Here is a 20,958-nt window from a genome sequence, read left to right on the forward strand (position 1 = left end):
ATTTCCCACAACGTCAATTACTGCTTAATACCTCAATAACCTTCAACCAGTGTAAATATGTTTTAATACTTATTAGTACGTCTCCTTGTGGTGAGAGGATAAGGCAATATATTGACTTGGCAGTCCCAGCTCATGCAAAGATCACCTTCATGTCTAAATTTTTTAGGCAGTTTTTTTTTTTTTTTTTTTTACACGAGTGTCCCTTTTATTTAAACTTTGAAAACTTAATTACAGGGACAATAGATGGCTACTGATGCATAATGCAGACTGAAAATGACCGGCAACCAATTACTGCTTAAAGCCATTTGCCACGAGACAACTAAAGAATCAGTCTGTCCTCAAGTGGTTCCTGAATATACAACACTCCATATAACGGGTAAATCACCATTAGTAAGCCAGCAGCATTAATCGGCCTTGTACACAGCAATACAGCTATATGTTTTTACTTTAAACAGAAAAAAAGAGCAGATGACAATAGTAAGTGATATAGGTAGCAGCGAAAGAGCATAAGGCAGCTCTAGTAGGTGTTTTTTAGCAGACAAACTAACCGCTGTAAGTAGGGGATTCTGTATTAGGCTGGTAAGGCATCTCAAAAGTGATTACACAGCCAAGTTGGCACTTATTTTTCTCATCTTACTAGCTTGCAATGCTCCATTGGCATAGAGCAGTGGTCTCCAAACTGTTGCCCCTTGGGCCATATGAGGCCCTTTGCTTGCCTTTATCTGGCCCTTGAGGCACTATTACTCCCACTGATACCAATAATGGGGCACCATTCATACCAATGACACCAACAATGGAGTGTTATTCCTGCCAATGACGCCAGCAATGGGATACTATGCCTCCCACTGATATCATCAATGGGGCACTATTCCCCCCTATTAAAACCAATGATGGGGTATTTCTTACTCCAATTGACAGCATGGCATTTTCTACTCCCACCAGCCAGTCTGGCCCACTAAAGCTTGAAGGACAGTAAACTGGCCCTTTGTTTAGAAAGTTAGGAGACCCCTGGCATAGAGTGACATCAATCCCTTCCCATGAAATCCGTGCATGCTGCTCACTACTAATCTCAAAGTCCTCCTTCCATGTCATTTATACCAACAGTCTGCCAATGCCCCAGGACAGCAGGGGCGAGAACAGTGTGACAACAGACATGAAACCCTATGACGTCAACACGATTCACCATATCCAAAATAGGCTGGCTGCTGCACCAGAATTTGTCACTTGTGGTCGATTCATGTACAGAGCAAGAGAATGTCACCAGCACACCATGGATCTCCAGAATCCAGATTGTTATGTGAATCTGTCAGTACCAAGCACTGAGGTCAGAGGGTCCATAATCAAGACTCTTTCCTCAGTGCACTGCCTCCCTTGCCAAGCCATCACACTGACAGGTGCATGGCCGATGAGTTCTGTAAAAGGGGTGGGTGAATCATGATGGGGAATGGAGAGACAAGTTCCCTATTAGGTCCACTTGGCTGTTGATTGATAGTGCATAGCAGTGAGTGGATCCATACCCACTATTAAGTTCAATGGCAGTTTTCGAATCTGACCACTGCTGTCTGCCATTAATCAAAAATAAGGTGGACCTGGTAGGAAACTAGCCTCTCAGTTTCTCCATCAGGCTCCACCCACCCAGTGACGCAAGTCATTTCTCAAAGATGGGCATTGCCACGTTTGGGAAATGTAATCACCACTATCTCCAGTCGTATAGTTTGCATTTAGTTTTCACCCGGGAATTCTCCCAGCTGACAATTGAACAGGCTGGGGATAGAGCCCAGTGCACAAAGCTGTCACATACATGACAACTTCCCAGCATAGACATGCTCCGTTCTGAGCTGGTCTTTACTACTACTGCTCAATGTTTAAAGGCTCATTTACACCATACATGCATGAAAACAGATGGGAAAACAGCGCAGATTTCACTTGTAGAGACATCAGTTTTTTTGCACGTTGACATAAGTTTTCATGCACATCCGTTATCTGCCCTGTTCTTATCAATGTTCATTTTATGTCAGTTTATTTTCGGTGCAGAAAACTGCATACACATTGCAGATTCCCGCACACAAAAAAAAAATCTGCACGGTGTGGTGTGAACAGGGCACAGTTTTCTTTAAGCCCTTAAAGAACTCACACAGAAATCTGATATCTCTGCATCATGGTGTGAACAAGGCGTAAAAGAAAAAAAAATAATAATCTGTATATTCCTTTTACAACACAAATTTCTGTTGATAAGAATATGATATCCTATTTAATCATTTCTTTTTGCTAGTGGAACAAAATAAGCCAATACATATTTTCCTTGTATAGAAATACATTCTTCCTGATTACAGTGAGGGTAACAAACATACGCCTAAAGGTTTATGGCTAGGTCCTGTAGAAAAATATTTGGGGTGGAGCATAAAAGTCTTAAAAGAGAAGTTCAGGATTGTTTGGCTCAGTGCACACAGGACGTTCAAAAAAGTATTTCTGAACATCGGATTGCTGGCAGGAAACTGTTTTTAAAAACGCGCTTTTAACAGGGTTTCTTAATCGCGTTTATGCTCGTTTTTGATCTTTCGCGTTTTTGGGCGTTTTTTTTCAATTACACTAGCTTACATTGAGCCCTGCAATGTAAAAAATTATGAAAGCTGATGAAAGCGCATTAATAAGCATTTATGCGCGTTTTTCAGCGTTTTTTTGTGGCCAGAAGAAAATGCTCTTGAACGCAATTTAAGTGCCAATAAATTCCCCTGCTGATAAACTTCAAAAACATCCATGTATGCATGGATACATAGGATAACAGAGGGGAGTTTAAGGTCTGAAAAAAAAAAAACACTGCAGTGTGCATGAGACCTTAAAAAAAAAAAAAAAAAACATTCATACTTACCTAGGTGGTCCAATGCTGCATCTGTCCTCCGCCGGCTCTGTAGTGAGAACTGAGCTATAAAACCCTCGATGATCACTAATGCCTCGTTTCCACTGAGCGGAGCGGATCGGTTCGGTATGGTACGCCAATTTGAGTGTTTCCATTATGAAAGTGGCCCATACAACCGAACCAAACCGCACCATTCCTGGTCCTGCTTCAGATGTAGGGCCATAGGAAATGGTACGGTACAGTTAGGGCGGAGCTACTGGCGTCACACGATAGATTCCACTGATTGGCAGACAGGAAAACTTCAATGCTCACGTTAAAAGAAAGAGCAAAACAAACACCTCATTTGGTGTAAACCCTGCATGGTCCCTGGTGGCCCGACTTGCAGTGGAAACGCTCGCCTGAATAGACCGTACCATTCTAACCCTTCCAAACTGTACCAACCCGAACTGTTGCGCTCAGTGGAAATGAGGCATAAGTTCACCCCCTCAGCTCTGAGCAGAGAGCCAATGACTGTCAGTCATTTGCGCTCTGCGGTACCTCCCAGTGCTCACTGCAGCGTTGGGCTGTGAAGGGGGCATGAGGGGCTGACTCAGGATCTCAGCAGTTGGCTGAGGCTGAGCCAGGTGCTGGTTCAGCCTTCTGGCCGGATCCCAACGCCATGGACCAGCTGAGTGATGTCAGCCGACAGTGGGCTGAAAATGGGTCACAGGAGTGCAGAACGAACTGCACTTCTGTGATTCATTTGAGAAGCAAAGCCAAAAAAAGCTTTGGCCATACTTGGTTTGGAATACAACTTCCTAATAAATCTGCCTCTCTCAACCAGGGTTTCTCCAGCGTTTACTAGGGGTTCCCTGAGCAAGGAGCAATTTCTGCCTCTCCTATACGTAACATCTGACACCAAAGAACTTTTTAGTTATTTGTAAGAGGAGGTTTATTCCCACTAATCACAAATGTAAGTAACATTGATATTGTTCTCCTTGACAATCAAACAAATGTACAGTGAGCTGTAAATTAAGTACATTTTTAGGAGGTTCCTGAGACTAGAACATTTTAATAAAAGAAAAAAAAAAAAAAAAGGAATGAGAAAGTTTGTAATAAAAGAGATCGTCTCCTTCTAAAATTAATAATTGCCCAGTTATCATGCCCTCTGGCTTCAGCATTTGAACTGTCTGATCTGGAACAGAAATACAAAGCAGTAATTCAGACTTTCTTGATCATATATGTTTCAGGTTGGTATAGAATCTGGGGGAAATTGGGGTGTTACAGAGGCCAGGGAGGTTCATTAGAGCTCATTGCTCATATGCAAAAGAAAGAAGAAAGTACAGCCAAAGCTTGTTTGGCTGTACTTCTTATGTGGATCACAGTAATGCAGCTTGTTTTGCACTCCTGTGACTCATTTTCAACACACAGTGGGCTGAAGTCCGTTGTCTGCGGATGTCACAGAGCCGCTGAGAGCCTGAGCCGGTCACTGCCGCCCCCTCCACAGCTCAGTGCTCCAGTGAGCAAGGAGGAGGCAGTGACTGACAGTCAGCAGCTCTCTGCTCGGGGAGCTGTGAGAACCGAGCGATCTGCGATATTAGATCGCTCGGTTCTCAGTGTTAGAGCTGGTGGGGGACAGATGCAGCATCGGACCAATGCTGCATCCACCTAGGTAAGTATGTATCTCAAAAAAAATAAAGCCCATACTTCTCTTTTAAGCAAAATTATACAGAACTTTAAAATATGCTTCAAGCTCCTCAAACGCCAGGATGTGAAGGACCCACGCTGTGGTCATTATTGGCAGGGTACGATGGGTACTTCTAAAACTGCATAGTGGACTAAAGAACTAGGGAATTCCTAAATGGTTCCTAGATGGTCTGAAGCAGAGGATGCTCGAGGTCATATGGAGTCAACAAACAATGCTCAAGGTCAGAAGCTTTACTAGTTTTTATAGGGGTGGTTAAGGTAAGATATAATCTGCAGGATTCCTGGCCTATATAGTACCTACTGTTATCATTTCACCAAAATCCCTTTGTTTGTCCAGACACAAGCTTTACCGAGATGTGAATGTCAGCCTTGAGGATTATTTATACCTCATTTGCAATTATTTACTTTTCTAGCTGGTGTGAGCAGAGTAAACTCTGTTCCTATCTCCCTGCTAACACTGCAGAATGAACCAAGGACAAGGCTAACTGTGTCTTATAATTAGCTTTAACATGTTAGAACTGAAACAACCCAAAAATTATACTATACCCACCGCTGAGAATCCTGTCTCCTCCGCTTAAAGTGAGTAAATTATTACCTTTAATTGACTCATTCTGAAGAATCTGCCAAGCAGGTTCTGATTTGTATAGAATAGGACTGCCACCTGCAGGGGGGGTTAGCGCTGCTTTACATTTTATAGAATAAGAAACATTTTTTTGTAACCTACTCACCCAGAAAGGCCCTCTTCTGTCCAGAGCCATTTATTTAACTAAGCAAGATTTTGTGGCACCATGTTGTAACTAAAATCATATTAACTGGGCCAACTGACCTGAGATTTAAACTTGATCTACCCAAGAATCGTGTAAAATTACATGTAAAAGTAGACATAGAAGTTATTAATATTTCAGATTAGCAGCATTTTCCCCCTAAAATTTGTCATACCCTTTGTTCTCCCAATCAAGTTAAAGTGGCACTAAACAATATCCTTATTCTCCAAAAATATTCTATATACATCTCCTGTAATCTATTTTTCATTCAATGATTTCTGTGTTTTTCTGCCTTCTTTTAATACAGCCTCTCTCAACCTTTTCAACACAGAGGAACCCTTGAAATATTTTCAGGTCTTAGGGAACCCCTGCTAAAAATGACTATATTTACAACTCATGATTCATTAGTGCAATGGTCAGTGGCATGAATGCTCCTTACATTTGTGGACATTGGGAAGAATTACCTTCTTCCAGATAGCTAAAAAGATCAATGGTGTCAGGGGAACTTATCTGAGAGGGCAGAAATTGCTCATTGCTCAAAGAAACCCTAGCAACCTCTGGAGGAACCCTAGGTTTCCACAGAAGCCTGATTGAGAGCCCCATCTCTTTCATTTGTTTGGAACGAGCAGTGCAAAAAAAAAAAAAAAACGGCATTTTTGACACCGTAAAATCCATTTCTCGGAGTTCATTGACGGACGCAGCTCTCTAGGAGAGAGGCCACTAGGCAGAAAAAAAGAACCTGGCTACGCTTATGGGCAGTACTAGGTAGTAAACTCCCCCTCTCTGCTATAGGTCTCCAGTTTTATAACAAGCAGTGTCAGAAGTATTACAACTCCATAGAGGGGTGACAGCTGTGTCCCTCAATGAACTCGAGCCACCGAAAAAGAACAAGGGTGAACACCAATTGACTTATACCACGAAATGTATGCTTTCCTTGTACCATGGTAGATCTAGCTAGAGGTAGACTTCCTAGCCTTCAGCAGTGCTGGAATCACCAACCCAGGCAAACTTCTCTCCTTCAGCACCTGGCTTTCAACAGCCAGGCCGCCAGCGACTGTAGAGCAGGATGGCAGATTGGCCCTTGGGACAAGAGATCCTCCCTGAGTGGCAGTCTCCAAGAGACATCAGCGACCAGCCACACTAGGTCGGCGTACCAAGACGGGCGAGGCCCGTCTGGGGCCACTAGAATGACCAGAATCCCCTCTGCCTCGATTCTGCGCAGGAGCCACGGCAGAAGCTTGAGGGAAGGCATAGATCAGACGATACTGGCTCCACAGGGCCACCAGAGCGTCTGTGGTGTCCGCCAGAGGATTCTGAGACCGCCACAAACCTCCGTGCCATTCTATTGAGCCCCAGAGTCTACCTGTCCAGTGATCCAGGCACAGCCTGATCGCCCGGAGTTCCAAGACATTGATCGGCAGTCTGGTCTCTTCCAGTGTCCAAACACACCGCTCAGAGCTCAGACCAGGGACACCTCCCCACCCGGACAGACTGGCATGCGTGGTGACCACTGTCCAATACAAGGGGAGAAAGGATTTGCCCTGTCGAAGAGCCGGAAAGCGAAGCCACCAGACCAGGGACCCCTTGAGTTCCCGGCTCAGCCGGATCGGATTGTCCAGAGACTTCCTACACTTGTCCTATTTGACAAAGATCTCCCGTTGCAGGGACCTCCTATGGAACTGTGCAAACGGAAGTGCCTAGAGGTAGCTACCATCAGGCCCAGCTCCTGCATGCAAGTCCAGAGGGATGACTATCTGCTGGACAGCAGGAGATGAATTGGAGCATGCAACTTCTGTAGTTTGTCCAGAGGAAGGAACACTCTGGTTAGAGCTAGAGTCAGACTCAGATAATTTAATTTTCTGGATGGAATCAGAGCAGACTTCTAGTAATTTAGAAGCCAATTGAACTCCCTCAGGGTCTGTAGAGTGACCTCCACGTCATCCATCAGGGCAGCAGAGGACTCTGCTCGCAAGAGGAGGTCAACCAGATAGCCCAGTACTGCAATCCCCCGCTGACGTAGCACAGAGACCCCCCTTACATCAGAGACCCACCACAGAGCCCCCCCCCCTTATATCAGAGACCCCCCTTACATCAGAAAACCCCCACGGAGCCCCCCCTTACATCAGAAACCCCCATGGAGCCCCCCCTTACATCAGAGACCCCCCACAGAGCCCCCCTTACATTAGAGACACCCCACAAAGCCTCCCCCTTATGTTCATTTTATATACTGGGAGGCAGGAGAGAGGGTAAGCTTACTTACCCCAGGATGGAGGGTCAGGCACAGGCTGTCTGGGGTTTAAACTTCCCACCCACATATCCCCGGAGAGTGAGGGCTGGGCAGACCCAGGAGGAGAAGGGGCGGGAGGAGAAGACGACGATCTCTCTCTCTCTCCTCTTGCGTCCCTGCAGAGAGCAGGAGGGGGATCTGTTGGCGGCGGCTCTGAGGCTGAGCTGTGAGACATACACAGCTCAGCCCTGCAGCTGGAGGGGACACAGGCACAGCGGGAGGTAAGCGGTGGCCGCGGCCTGTGTTAACCCTGTCTTACCTCCCGCTGTGCAGCCTGATCATCAATCGGCCACAGAGCGGGTGGCCCGGCCCACCGGGCAAATGCCCGGTCAGGGGGTCAGATGGGAACCCACGGATCCGACCGTCCCAAGGAGGGGCCCGCATCCAACCCAAAACCCTCCAGGAGGAGAGGGGGGGACAGCTACTCACCATACCAGGAACAAGGTGGGCACCGCTCCAGACAGAACCTCCTCGCCATCTAAATGAGGGGCTGTCGGCCAGGAGGAACGCTGCGACTCGTGCCGAGACCCAGTCGTATGCGAACTCACGAGGTGTTTAACTCCTAGGCCAGCCCCCATCCAGTGGGTAATGTTACGGCCGACCTAGCACGGAGCTGTGGTCTGCCCGTGCTTGCTGGCCAGACTGGGGTGACCACTGGATCTAGATTATCCAGACCATCGCCCAGTCCGGCAGTTGATTGAAGATCTCCCAGGAACCAAAAAAAAAAGCCATTTAAAAGGAAAAAAATTGCCAGGACCAGAGATCCCAGCAGGTAACTAGGTCCTTACTACTGACTAGGCAGGAAAAAAACTGAAGACCTAAAGAAGAGAAGGGGAGTATACAACCTAGGACTGCCCATAGGCATAGACAAGTTTTTTTTTCTGCCTAGTGTCATACTCCTGTAGGGGGCATTATAATCCAATGGTTCAGAATCCTGGAGAGCTGTGTTCGTCAATGAACAAAAGAGAAAAATAATTTGATGATAATTTATCTTCAACCATATTTTAATTATTTTAATATAAAATATATAAATACCCAAAAGGGGAAGCTCTGCTTGAGGCAGTGAAAAGCTGAAGAATTTTTTCAGGCCAATATTTAATATTATTTACATGAGGAGTACAAAAGGCAGCTTTTATGGGGAAAGAGTGTAGACCCTCACATATACCAACTGGAATAACGCCTTCCCTAGTGTACAGAACGACAATCTACTATGTTTACATAGGCAGACTGCTGTTCTACCTGTGTAACGAGCAATCGAGTCCGCCGTACCTGCTTATTGGCGCTTCCCCCAACCAATAAGGATACGGTATAGTAACACTATGAAGACATACAAGATTGTAATTTGGTACCCCCCCCCCCCCCCCCCCCCACACACCTTTTTTTTTTTTTTTTTTTATTTAGGTTGATAAATGTTCAGTTGTTACATTTCTTTTTTACTTGTTTACTACGTATTGGCGTGTGGCCCCCTAAATGGAATGGAAGACATTTATTAACGTATCTGTAGCATAGGGCATCCTGCTGAGGAATATAAATATACAGATTGTAGTGTAGGCGGTAAGGGGTTGAAAACAAAATTAAGCAGCCTATACTTTACAGCTTATCTAACAACACATCCCAAAATGGCAAAGGCGGCAATGGCACTCAGTTCAAGATTACAATTTCACGTCTGTATTTAATTGATTTGAAGGTGTCCTACTTTGAAACGATCGATTACTCAGTCTCTGCGAGCAACAACTATTTCTATCCACACAAAAGTAGGCACATGTTATCAAGCACCAATGGAGGTAAACATTTGGATCATTTATTCTCACCCACACAATGAAGCTTGATATACCTTTTTATCCGAAGTGCTTTCATGAGGCCTTGCTCTTGTTCACCTTCTTGTCGAATTTTCTTAAAAGGCTTGGGTTGCTGCTTGATTTGCATTCCAGAGATAACGTTACTGATGAAGACAGAGAAAATTAACAACAGAGAATTTTATTTTTTTTAAATAAGTGACAAGCTTCTAGAATTACACATACACAAATACCTAGGCCTTTACATTATGAACACAGACAATAATTCAACAAAAGATTGGAGGACAAGGTATCGCACGGAAGGACAAGGTATCGCACGCCGATGACACGTTGCTGTATCTTAATGACGCTCAGTCCTCCTTGACCGCCTCTCGGCAGACCTATGACGCTCAGTCCTCCTTGACCGCCTCTCGGCAGACCTCTAATGACTGGGTATTTTCAGGTATATGAATAAACTGGTCTAAATCTACCCTCCTTCCCATAGACAAACCTGAAAGTCAGTCGCCCACCACTACCCCCTTGGAACGAGCTCAACTGTTTAAATATTTATTTTCTTGTTTCCCTAGAGCCTAAAGCTGGGTACACACGGGCCGAAAATCTTCCCAAAAAGAGTTTGACAAGAACCAGCCAACTTTCGGCTCGTGTGTGCAGCTCTTTGTCCATCATAAGCCAATCTCATGACCGGCTTCTGTCAAAAAGGCATGCTGAAAAACCAGCATCCATTAGGCACTGGCAGACAGTCCCCCTGTCAGAACACAATATACACAGTGGGTGAGATTGCTGCATTTACATCGCTTATGTTAGTACGGCAATCTATCTTTTTTTCCCATTCAACCCAAAAAAACTTCTTGTGTGTACCCTGTATAAGTCCTTTTGGAACCTCAATATCACACCTCTGCTAGTCCAACTTAAAGGCAAATGTGAGACTTGGTCTGCTCTCCCTCTTTCAGTAGTAGGATAAACTAATTTAATAAAAATGTTGTTCCTCCCCAAATCTACCTACATCTTAAGAGTCCCCAACGGACACCCTTAAAATTTTTTGCATGATTGACGTCATTCTTTCGCACTTCCTATGGACAGGTAAACCCCCCCCCCCCCCCCCGCCCTAGCTCTTACTTCCTACTGACCCAGCTGACTTAGCTCTACCTACTTTGTATTTTTACTACCTTTCCTCCCTTTTAGTTACCATACACTGGTGGTTTACTCTTCCTGATGGGAACCCTGCTTTAGATTTGAAGGTACAGATACTGGCAACAGACAGTACATTGGAGCATTTTCACACCAGCCTGCATGCTAAAATGTGTGCATGCTGGTATCTGTTGTGTAGGGGTAGTGCTTTGCATTGTTATAACACATCGCACAATTTACGCTTCTAAAATTTATTGAAGTGTCTAAAAATTATAATTTATTTCAGGTATATGCACCACAGCACACTTGGACACACTATGGTATGGTAAATTGTACAGGGAGTTACATAGTCAGGCTGAAAAAGGAAACAAGTCCATCCAGTTCAACCAATAGAAATAAGAAACAAATATAAAAACCTCCATATACACAATCCTATACCCACAGTAGATCCAGAGGAAGGCAAAAAAAAAAACCATGCAAAGCATAATCCAATGTGCTCCAGAAGGGGAAAAATCCCTTCCTGATCCACCAGATATCCCCTGGATCAACTACCCCTGGTGTTATTACCAATAAATGTTAGTATCTAATTGTAATTTGTGCATTTAGGAATGAATCGGCTCTTTTTTTAAAACAATCTACCGAGCTGTACAGAGGTGGCTGCACACCATGACAATCAAAGTAATTTTATTGCAACATCCCAACAGAGATCAAACATAGATCACACAGGACAGTAGCAGTTACAGAGGTTGATGCGTTTCACACAAGTATGCTGTGCACAGCAAACCAGGGCTGGCACCCATGTGTGGAGTCCAATCAACCTAATGTTCTTACCTGGAGCGGAACATCTCTTACTAATCTACTGAGCTAGCCAGAACTAGTCCTTGAGGGAGTCTATTCCATATTTTCACTTCTCTTACTGTGAAGAAACCTTTCCGTATGTGGAGGATAAATCCCTTTTCCTTCAGACATAAAGAGTGCCTCCTGGTCCTCTAAAGACCTGAAAGTGAAGAACTTTGCACCAAGTTCACTATATGGACCACTTATGTATTTATACGATCATATCCACCTTAATCTCCTCTTCTCAAGAGAATAAATTTGGTTCAGCTAATCTTTGCTGCATGCCTGTATTTTTATACAATGCGCTGAAACCTACCTTAAAGCAGCACTGTGATCTGAATGGTGTCACAATATATCAAACCCACTGCAACATATTGAGGCCCAAACCCATCTATAGTCCCAGATGTACCTTTATTTCATGGGAGAGTTAATCTGCTCATTATAATCATTTTTTTTTTTTTTTTCAAAGGCAATTTATGGAGAACTGCGCACAGTTTAAAAAGCAAAAGCAGTAAAATGAATGTGCCACAAAGAAGACGGCGTATATAGGACCTTCACAAGATACAGAGCAACAGTGACACCAAGTGGTAAAAAAACAAAAATACAATTCAGTGCAGTATTGCATTTTTAAAACAGAAGACAGTTAAACTTCCTCACTTTCATTATACATGGGTGCTAGCCCCGGTATGCTGAGCACAGCATACTTGTAAATTATAACAAGTAAATACTTTATATACAAAGTGAATTCATCCTCATTTATATATAAAGGATTAACAGATCTTTCATGCAACCGTAAATCAAATCAACTGGACTTGCGGACATTTTACATCTAAGGCCTAGTTTATATCTATGCAGCTCTGCGAGCTACGTTTGCGCGGGCACGACATTCTATTCAATTGAATGGGCTGCTGCAACTGCGTTTCATGCAGGAAAAAGGTTCCTGCACCATTTTCATAATGCAGCCGCTGTCGCACCCTCAAACACGCTATGGCTTCAGATGTGTGGGGGTGCCATTAAGGAACGACAACCCTGCGCGTCTGCAAAGCAGTAGTCCAGTTTGGCTGCAGGTGGTTTTAGGTGCAGGAACAGGTGCGATTTACACACTGTCCCGCACCCACAACCACTTACACTAATGTGAACCTAGCCTTAAAGTATCAGCTCAGGTATGGCATATACCGGTAGTTACAATGATCTAGCTTGGACCAATGTAACTATATATATATATCTATATCTATATCTATATATATATATATATATATATATATATATATATATATATAGCATACCAGGCCAATTCCACTGGAAGCTGGAAATTGCTTAAGTACACACTGCCACTCCAATGATGTCCAGTTGCTTCCAGATCCTGTGCTGAGCAGCGGACCTGAAGCATTGTGAACAAAGGAGGTCGGCCCCTCAGCATGGCCACCAATCAAAGGATTAACAACAGGTGCACACACCGCTCATGCCGACTAGGAAGGCTCCAAATAACTATGGGTGCTCACCTCGGCTTACCACCGCCAAACTTGAAAATACCAAATGAAAATGGCCGCACTCCAACAGATAGAATGATGCTTCTTTATTAAACCAATGGACAGTCAATACAGGATACAAAAAGGTAGACGCGTTTCTGGTGTAAAGTCGTGCTTGTTCACTGCCTTGTGGTGAGCAAGCACGACTTTACGTGTGAAACGCGTCTACCTTTTTGTATCCTGTATCGACTGTCCGTTAGTTTAATAAAGAAGCATCATTATACCTGTTGGAGTGCGGCCATTTTCGTTGGTATTACCAATCAAAGAATGCTTTGCATTTTTTGAATAAACGCCAAGCATTCTATGACTGGACGAACCAGAGATGAGCAGTGGTGATGTCACGTTCTCCACCTCATTCAACCAGAGAATGCTTTGCTTTTATTCAGAAAATACAAAGTATTCCCTGAATGGAGTCAATACTGAGCAGCTGACCTCCTGTGTTCAGAATGAGAATGCAGCAGATCAGGCGCTCAGCACAGGATCTGGAATCAAGTGGAAGATCACTGGAATAGCGGTGTATACTTCAGCGATTTCCAGCTTGCAGGGGATTCGGCCAGGTATAGTATATACATAGTTACAATGGCCCAAGCTGGATCAATATACAGTGCCTTGAAAAGTATTCACAGAAAAAGTATTGGATGTAACATGACAAAATGTGGAAAATTTCAAGGGGTATGAATATTTTTTCAAGGCACTGTAACTATGCAGAGATATACAATATCTGAGGTTCTTCTTTAAGGCTAGGTTCACACTTGTGCAGGTGGATGCAGGTGCAGGACAGCATGTAAATTGCACCCATTTCCACACATGCAGCCAAACCGCTGGTATGGTATACATATAGTTACAATGGACTAAACTGAATCAATGTAACTATTTTAAAAAGTCTACCATGCCTGAGATTCTTCTTTAAGGCCCCTTTCACACTCCGATCCGATCCCCCTGTCAGTTTCTCAGGCGGACCTGATCGGATGCTCCATGCATCCCTATGGGGCAGCGGGTGCCAGCAGAGACATCTCTGCTGACACCCGCAGCTATCCGATTCCGATCCTGTCCATGAAATTCGGACGGATGGAAACCCTATTTTCCATCCGCCTGGAGGATCGGATCAGATGAGAACAGACAGGCGGTCCGTTCTCATCCGATCTCCCCATAGAGGACAGCAGGGATCTGACAGCTCTGTCTCTGCACACAGAGCGGAGACAGAGCTGTCATCTGCCTGCTCAGCAGGGGGTCACCAATGTGCTGTCTATCATAGGAGCCATTCCAGGAGGTGGGGCTTCGTATGACAGTGGCCGCCGGGTAAGCAGGAGATCCCCGCTCGGTTTGTAATCTGGCGGTGCTGGCCCCCCCCCTCCTCCCCTCCCCTCCAATGCAGCCTCTGCCTACAGTTAGTTGGAAGCCACTCTGGCCATGCTCCCGACTCGACTTTCTTCCTCCCCAGCAAAAAAAAATAAATAAATAGAATTGTCAGGGGGCAGTGGGCCGCAGGTTGGACATGCCTGATTTAGTAAAAGATTTACATTTGGGTGCCATAAGACAATATGCCTAGCAACCATCAAACTGCAGACATGAATCTAGGTGGTTAGAGTACAACAATCACCTTAACCACCTCAATACTGGACACTTTCACCCCCCTTTCCTGATGTTGTACGCGTTTCGTCATCAGATGTCCTCCGCAGCCTGCATGAGGCTGATGACGAAACGCGTACAGCGCCGTCGCATCACTTCCGGTTCCGGTACTCGGGTGGAACGCATTGCGTTCCAGGACTCTGTATATCATTCTTAACTAACGCTACTATTGTGAGTACCCATTTTTGTATGATATTACCAATAAAGGCTTTACAGATTTACACTATTAGCCCTTCTTTCTGCCCTATGTGACCCACCTGCCCCTACCTACCGCCGATTGGCTGAGTGCACTAGTCCACTTTAAATATTTATTTATATATGTATATATATATTATTTCCTGTCATATTTATCTATTTGAGGAGTTTTTTAGTTATTTACTCTCTGTTGCACCACTACACTATATTGGTCATCTATATTTTATATATATTAATTTTACACATACGTATTTTTACATATTATTGCTTACTGTATTTATCTTCTTTTTATATCTTATTGGTTTACCATTGCATATACCAAATCAACTTAGTTCACTGTCAACAGGCAGCGTCAATACCCTATTCCACTTTCATCTTATATAGTCCTCGACTATAGTTCAGGGAGGCTGCAGCCTATCTATTTGTGTTATATATCCTTAGGGCGGAGTCTACTACCTTTATGATAACCATCAATTGTTTACACGTGATCAGCTGTGATTGGACACAGCTGATCACATGGCAAAAAGCCAACGTCATTGGCTCTTTACCCTGATCGTTGAGGAGCTGTGTCCGAGGGACGAAGCTCCTCACCAATCGCAGCGATGTGCGCCCCCAGGTGGTGTCATATGATGTCCTCCCAAAACAAGAGTGGTTCCGCCCGGCTATCATTGTACAATAGGCTGGGCGGGAACCAGTTAATGCATGTTTCCACTTTTCCAGCCAAATTGGGATAACACTTTTGTGTTCCTATTCAGATAGCATCACAATAAAACTACTTAAAAATTTATACTTACCTTTTCAGATGCCGAAAAGTCCTACCTAGCTTTCCTTTTCTACGTAATGCTGAAGCCCAGCTCTGGGCAAATAAAAAAAAATGATCCTTTGCAGTGGTGCTGTGCCTGCACTGCAAGTGTTAATCAATTGTTTATGTCTAAGGGGAAAAACAAAACGATTTACCTACCAGACCTTACCTGCAGCTAGACCAGTCCCGAAAGTGTCTACACCCCAGCACTCCACTGGTCTAGGATCCAGACATCATGAAAACCAAAGCAGGGTCCATAGCCCTAAAATATTTCCATTGTGCTTTCATTCTTCTATTGATTGCATGCCTTTACATTATTGTATCTTAGCTGAACTTTGGGTAAAATCCAATTTTTAATGCTCATTTTTTATTTGCCTAGTTCAGAGGTCTCCAAACTTTGTAAACAAAGGGCCAGTTGATTATCCTTTAGACTAGAGGTACTCAACTATGGTCTGTAGGAGTAGAAAATGTCTTGGCGTCAGTAACAATGCCCCATTGCTGGCGTCAGTGACAGGAATGGCGCCCCGTCCCTGGCGTCAGTGACAGGAATGGCGCCCCCTCCCTGGCGTCAGTGACAGGAATGGCGCCCCCTCCCTGGCGTCAGTGACAGGAATGGCGCCCCCTCCCTGGCGTCAGTGACAGGAATGGCGCCCCCTCCCTGGCGTCAGTGACAGGAATGGCGCCCCCTCCCTGGCGTCAGTGACAGGAATGGCGCCCCGTCCCTGGCGTCAGTGACAGGAATGGCGCCCCGTCCCTGGCGTCAGTGACAGGAATGGCGCCCCGTCCCTGGCGTCAGTGACAGGAATGGCGCCCCGTCCCTGGCGTCAGTGACAGGAAGGGCGCCCCGTCCCTGGCGTCAGTGACAGGAATGGCGCCCCCTCCCTGGCGTCAGTGACAGGAAGGGCGCCCCCTCCCTGGCGTCAGTGACAGGAAGGGCGCCCCCTCCCTGGCGTCAGTGACAGGAAGGGCGCCCCCTCCCTGGCGTCAGTGACAGGAAGGGCGCCCCCTCCCTGGCGTCAGTGACAGGAAGGGCGCCCCCTCCCTGGCGTCAGTGACAGGAATGGCGCCCCCTCCCTGGCGTCAGTGACAGGAATGGCGCCCCCTCCCTGGCGTCAGTGACAGGAATGGCGCCCCCTCCCTGGCGTCACTGGGTGGCCCATTAGCATCCTCACTTACAATGCCGGACTGCTGGTCCTGCTTTGTACTCGACATCAGAATTTCTGTGCTTGAATGAGCAACAAACAGAAGGGGCTTCAGGAGACTGGGCATGTAGCTGGGAGGAAGCCTGCTAGAATGGGTTAAGAAAACACTTTAATAATGTTCTCCAAAACAAGCATTTACCCTCGCAGTGAGGGGAATTTGGTTCTATCTGAAGTTCAGCTAACTCCTGTGTTGCTTTTGCAATGTTTTGTTGTAAATTTTAGATTAAAGCCATAAAAAAAAAAAAAAAAAAAAGAATCAAAGAAAATATGATTTAAAAAGCAGTGGATTCTACTACTAACCTGATGTTCAGATCTCCTTTCCTCTGGGTTTCAGCCATTTGCTTGTGTAAGCGCAGTTGCCGCAGAAGCTCAGATTCCACTTTATTTTTTTTTTGCTCAGGGAAAGTTGACGCAACAGCAGACACTGCAGCCCCCATTTCAGGACTTACTGCTTTTTCCCTAAAACACAGGAGGAGACAAACATTACCCATACTGACAAAAACTGACAAAAAATTATTTATAATCAGTTTAAAATTAAAAAAAAATATCATCAAGTATAGCACAGATTGGATAACAACCAACTTACAGCACAGCTAAAAGCAAAGCCTTTTTTGTTTTTTGTTTTGGATGGAGTGGAGGGACTGTCTGTGTTCCCCCTCTCTATTTGTCATGCTTTCCATTACCACTGAATGTAAAGGAAAATCACAAATTTTAGGTTGCTCCAGTACCATAATAGAAGGTATATCTTCCAATGGGCACACTAGTTCTGGTGACCTTGGGGCCAACCAGAGATTCCCTCCCTTTGGAGGGATTTCCTCCCACTTCCTGTTTTGGCAATGGGACAAGAAGTGAGGGGAAATCTCCCCAATGGGACAAAAAAAAAACAGCAAAACTGAGAGGGAGAGAAACCACACACACCACTCCAGGTGGAAATGTCTTCAAAAATCCTTACAGTAACACCCCCGGCACAGGGTGCAGGCTCAATGTGCCAGCCATATAGAACAAAAAGTGCGTCTGGACAGCCGCACTCTAATGCAAATATTTATTGAGAAGGGGATAAAATACCACAGCATACAGGAGGCATGGATCAAAGACAGCTGACGCGTTTCACACTACTAATAGTGCTTAATCATAGATATGAGTAAGCACATTTAGTAGTGCAAAACAGAGGGGTTTTAAACTTCCCATTTACCTGTAAAATCCTTTTTTTGGAGTACATCACAGGACAAAGGGCATCTTCATATTCATTATGATATGGTGGTTATGCTGCCACCGTCAGGTGACTGGACGCTGGTGAAAAAAAAGACAGGAAATCCCTGCCTAGGCATAACCCTTCCCGACTAGGCGTTTTTTTTTTTTCATACTCCTAGGAAACAGAGTAGCTTCATATTCATTATTATAGGAATGTCTCCAAGAAACCGATAGGCCACAAATAACCATAGAACAGGCTAGAATCCCATGGTCAGGTTTTATCTCAGACCCAAAAAGCCATTTTGGTTTACCTGTAAAATCCTTTCTTTGGACTACATCACAGAACACCAGGATCCCTCTGGTCTTCTTTACTTGTTTCATGACTTACTACAAAACTGAAGCTATGCCTAGCAAGGAGGGGTTATGCCTGGGCAAGGATTTCCAGTCTTTTTCTGTGCCAGTGTCCAGTCATCTCAAGGTGGCATCATAGCCCTATAGTAAGGAATATGAAGATGCCTTGTGTCCTGGGCTGTACAAAAAAAGAAAAAACGTTTTGCCTTTAGTTCTACTCAAGGAGTAGGGAATGGGCCGAACCCTGTTCGATTCACAGCAGAACTCCTGAACAGGGGTAATGTCCTAACCTGAACGGCGAACCCCATTGAAGTCTATTGGAGCCGAAAAGGAAAAATCAAAATTGCCCATTATGAAGGCTCATATGCAAGAAATTGCCCATCAAAGGAGTATGGAGGTCTAGGTACTGCCCTGGGGGACATGAATAAAAAAATAAATAAATAAAATTGTTTTTTCTTCAGGAGCAGTGATTTTAATTATGCTTAAAGTGCAACAATAAAAATGAAAATTTCCTTTAAATATAGTGCCTGGGGGGGTCCCCTTAAATGATTCCGGACAGCGTACCGCATTTATACTGCAGCAGGGCACCCTGGCTGCGCAAAATCACGTACCTGTATGTGAATTAGTGCATGAGGTCTAGGGGGTTTGTGCACTCCGCTGGTGACCCACTCCCGCTGTGATTGGACACAGCGGGAGTCAATCAGCAGGACCGGCAGACGCAATGGCCGCCAGGACCCGACGATCGTTCAGAGGAGAGGCAGAACAGCGGCCTGCCTTTGTAAACAAAGGGAGCACTGGCAGCAGGGTAAATATGGGTGTAACATTCTCATAGCATCTAATAGCATGATTTTAATCATATCAATTCATTTTAATAATTTTAATAACAATTTTTTATACAATTAAAGATTAAATAATATTAAGCTTCTGGCTTCAGCTGATTGGATGAGCGAGGAGATTGAGCTATATATACTGCTAATGGAGTGACTGTGACCATTGAGAACAACGGCCTACGTGCTGACGAAACCGGTCGGGACTTGATCCCAATCACGCTATTACGCCACTTCCGGGACCGGGCGGTGCGCAGGTTGGAACGCGGAAGCGGCGTCTGCCTGTGTTGTCCACGGATTGTATTATACTGAATGCCCGTCGATGTCTAATCTAATGTAAGTGCATCTACCTACTTTTAAATAAAATTGTTTGAACATACTTCACTATATGGGCACCTTTTCATTTATCCTAACTTTGAGGAGCGTTGGACTGGTTGAGGAGTACAGAGTTTAATACACTCAGCAGGTGGCTGTAAGGTGGACCTTTCTGTCGGGCGCAGTTATACCCAAGGATCCGGATTTCAACTCAATATATAACCCTGCTTGTACTGACCCCCTATAACTAAGGGGTCAGTGCCTTCTGGTAAGCGCTGCTATACACCGGGTGTCCATTTGGTGAAGGGACTGAAGATTTATTGATTGTGGAAAGCCATCTTTTAGAGATTGCACTATTAATAAGTTTTGTGGACTTCTTCAGATTGTTGGTGTATGGAACTTTATTCACTGATTTACACCATCATCTATTTTATTTTTCACCATATTGCCTTTGCACATTGTATGAACTCTTTTGATTCATGTCATTAATCTGTATTCACAGTCATATTTTGTTTAGTTAGTGCACTAGTAGGTGAGCGCAGCATTTTATACCTTAAGGTATAGTTTCTTTCTTTTCTTTACTATGCAGTAAAACCGCATACAGTATAAATTCACCCTTAAACCGTCACTTATGGAAAATATAGGGTACTGAAGTTTGTCGCCATTTCATGTGGCAATGCAACTTTAAGGTTTGACATTCTGGGTATCTTTTTACTCATCTCATCTTTTATACTTTACCAAAAATTGGGAAATCCATTGCATTTCTGTGCCTTAAAATGTACGTTAGTGTACTTTATTTTTATAACCATTGCGCTAATATTGTGCTATATAAAAAATTAGAACTACCACTATTTTATTCTCTATTGTGTCTGCTTTCGGAAAATATATAACGTTTCGTGGGTTTATGTAAATTTCAGGTCCAAAATTAGAGCTGCACGATTCTGGATATAATGGGAATCACAATTTTTTTGCTTAGAATAAAGATCATGATTCTCGGCGTAACATCTTTCACATGATACAAAAAAATTGGGCCAACTTTATCGTATATAATGTTTGGGGTTTCCAAGTCTTTTTTCTAGCAAAAAATACAGATTTTAACTTGTAAGCAACACATGTCAGAAAAAGACTTAGTCTTTAAGAGGTTAAACTGACCTCCTTTAGGCTTCATTCCCATATAGGCGTCTTGGATCGCGGGCAGAATTATTGCGACTCTGCCCGCGATCCTGAATCATTAAAAATTATGGTACGCATGTGTGATTTCCGTGACCGCAATGGCACCCCAAACAGCACGATTTTGCCACGATTGTCGCCCGACGAATCTCGATAAAATTGGGTAAACAGAATCGCGGAACGCCTGCCCCCCAAAAAAAGCACAAGAACTTCTTTTGGGTGACAAGCGTCCCGTGATTCTGTTTTTGCGATTGTACCGCGATTCACCAGGTGGGAATTGTGGCAAAATCGCACTGCCTTTGGGGTGCCATTGCAATTCATGGGAATTGCAAAGGTGTCCCACGATTTGCAATGATTCGGGATCCAAGACGCCTATATGTGAATGGAGCCTG

General features: G+C 44.4%; 1 protein-coding gene across 1 annotated transcript in view; it reads right to left on the reverse strand.

The window, feature by feature from the left end:
• MRPS31 (mitochondrial ribosomal protein S31) overlaps positions 1-20,958 on the reverse strand; it is a 166,325-nt gene that overhangs the window by 138,281 nt on the left and 7,086 nt on the right. Inside the window, exons 3-4 of the mRNA XM_082244818.1 lie at positions 17,013-17,171; positions 9,429-9,536 (exon numbers count right to left, since the gene is read on the reverse strand). Of these exons, the coding sequence (XP_082100944.1) occupies positions 9,429-9,536; positions 17,013-17,171 (267 nt within the window). The remainder of the gene's footprint in view (positions 1-9,428; positions 9,537-17,012; positions 17,172-20,958) is intronic.

This window comes from Pelophylax lessonae (genome assembly GCF_965119305.1).
Source record: "Pelophylax lessonae genome assembly, chromosome: 2".
Classification (NCBI taxonomy): Eukaryota; Metazoa; Chordata; class Amphibia; order Anura; family Ranidae; genus Pelophylax; species Pelophylax lessonae.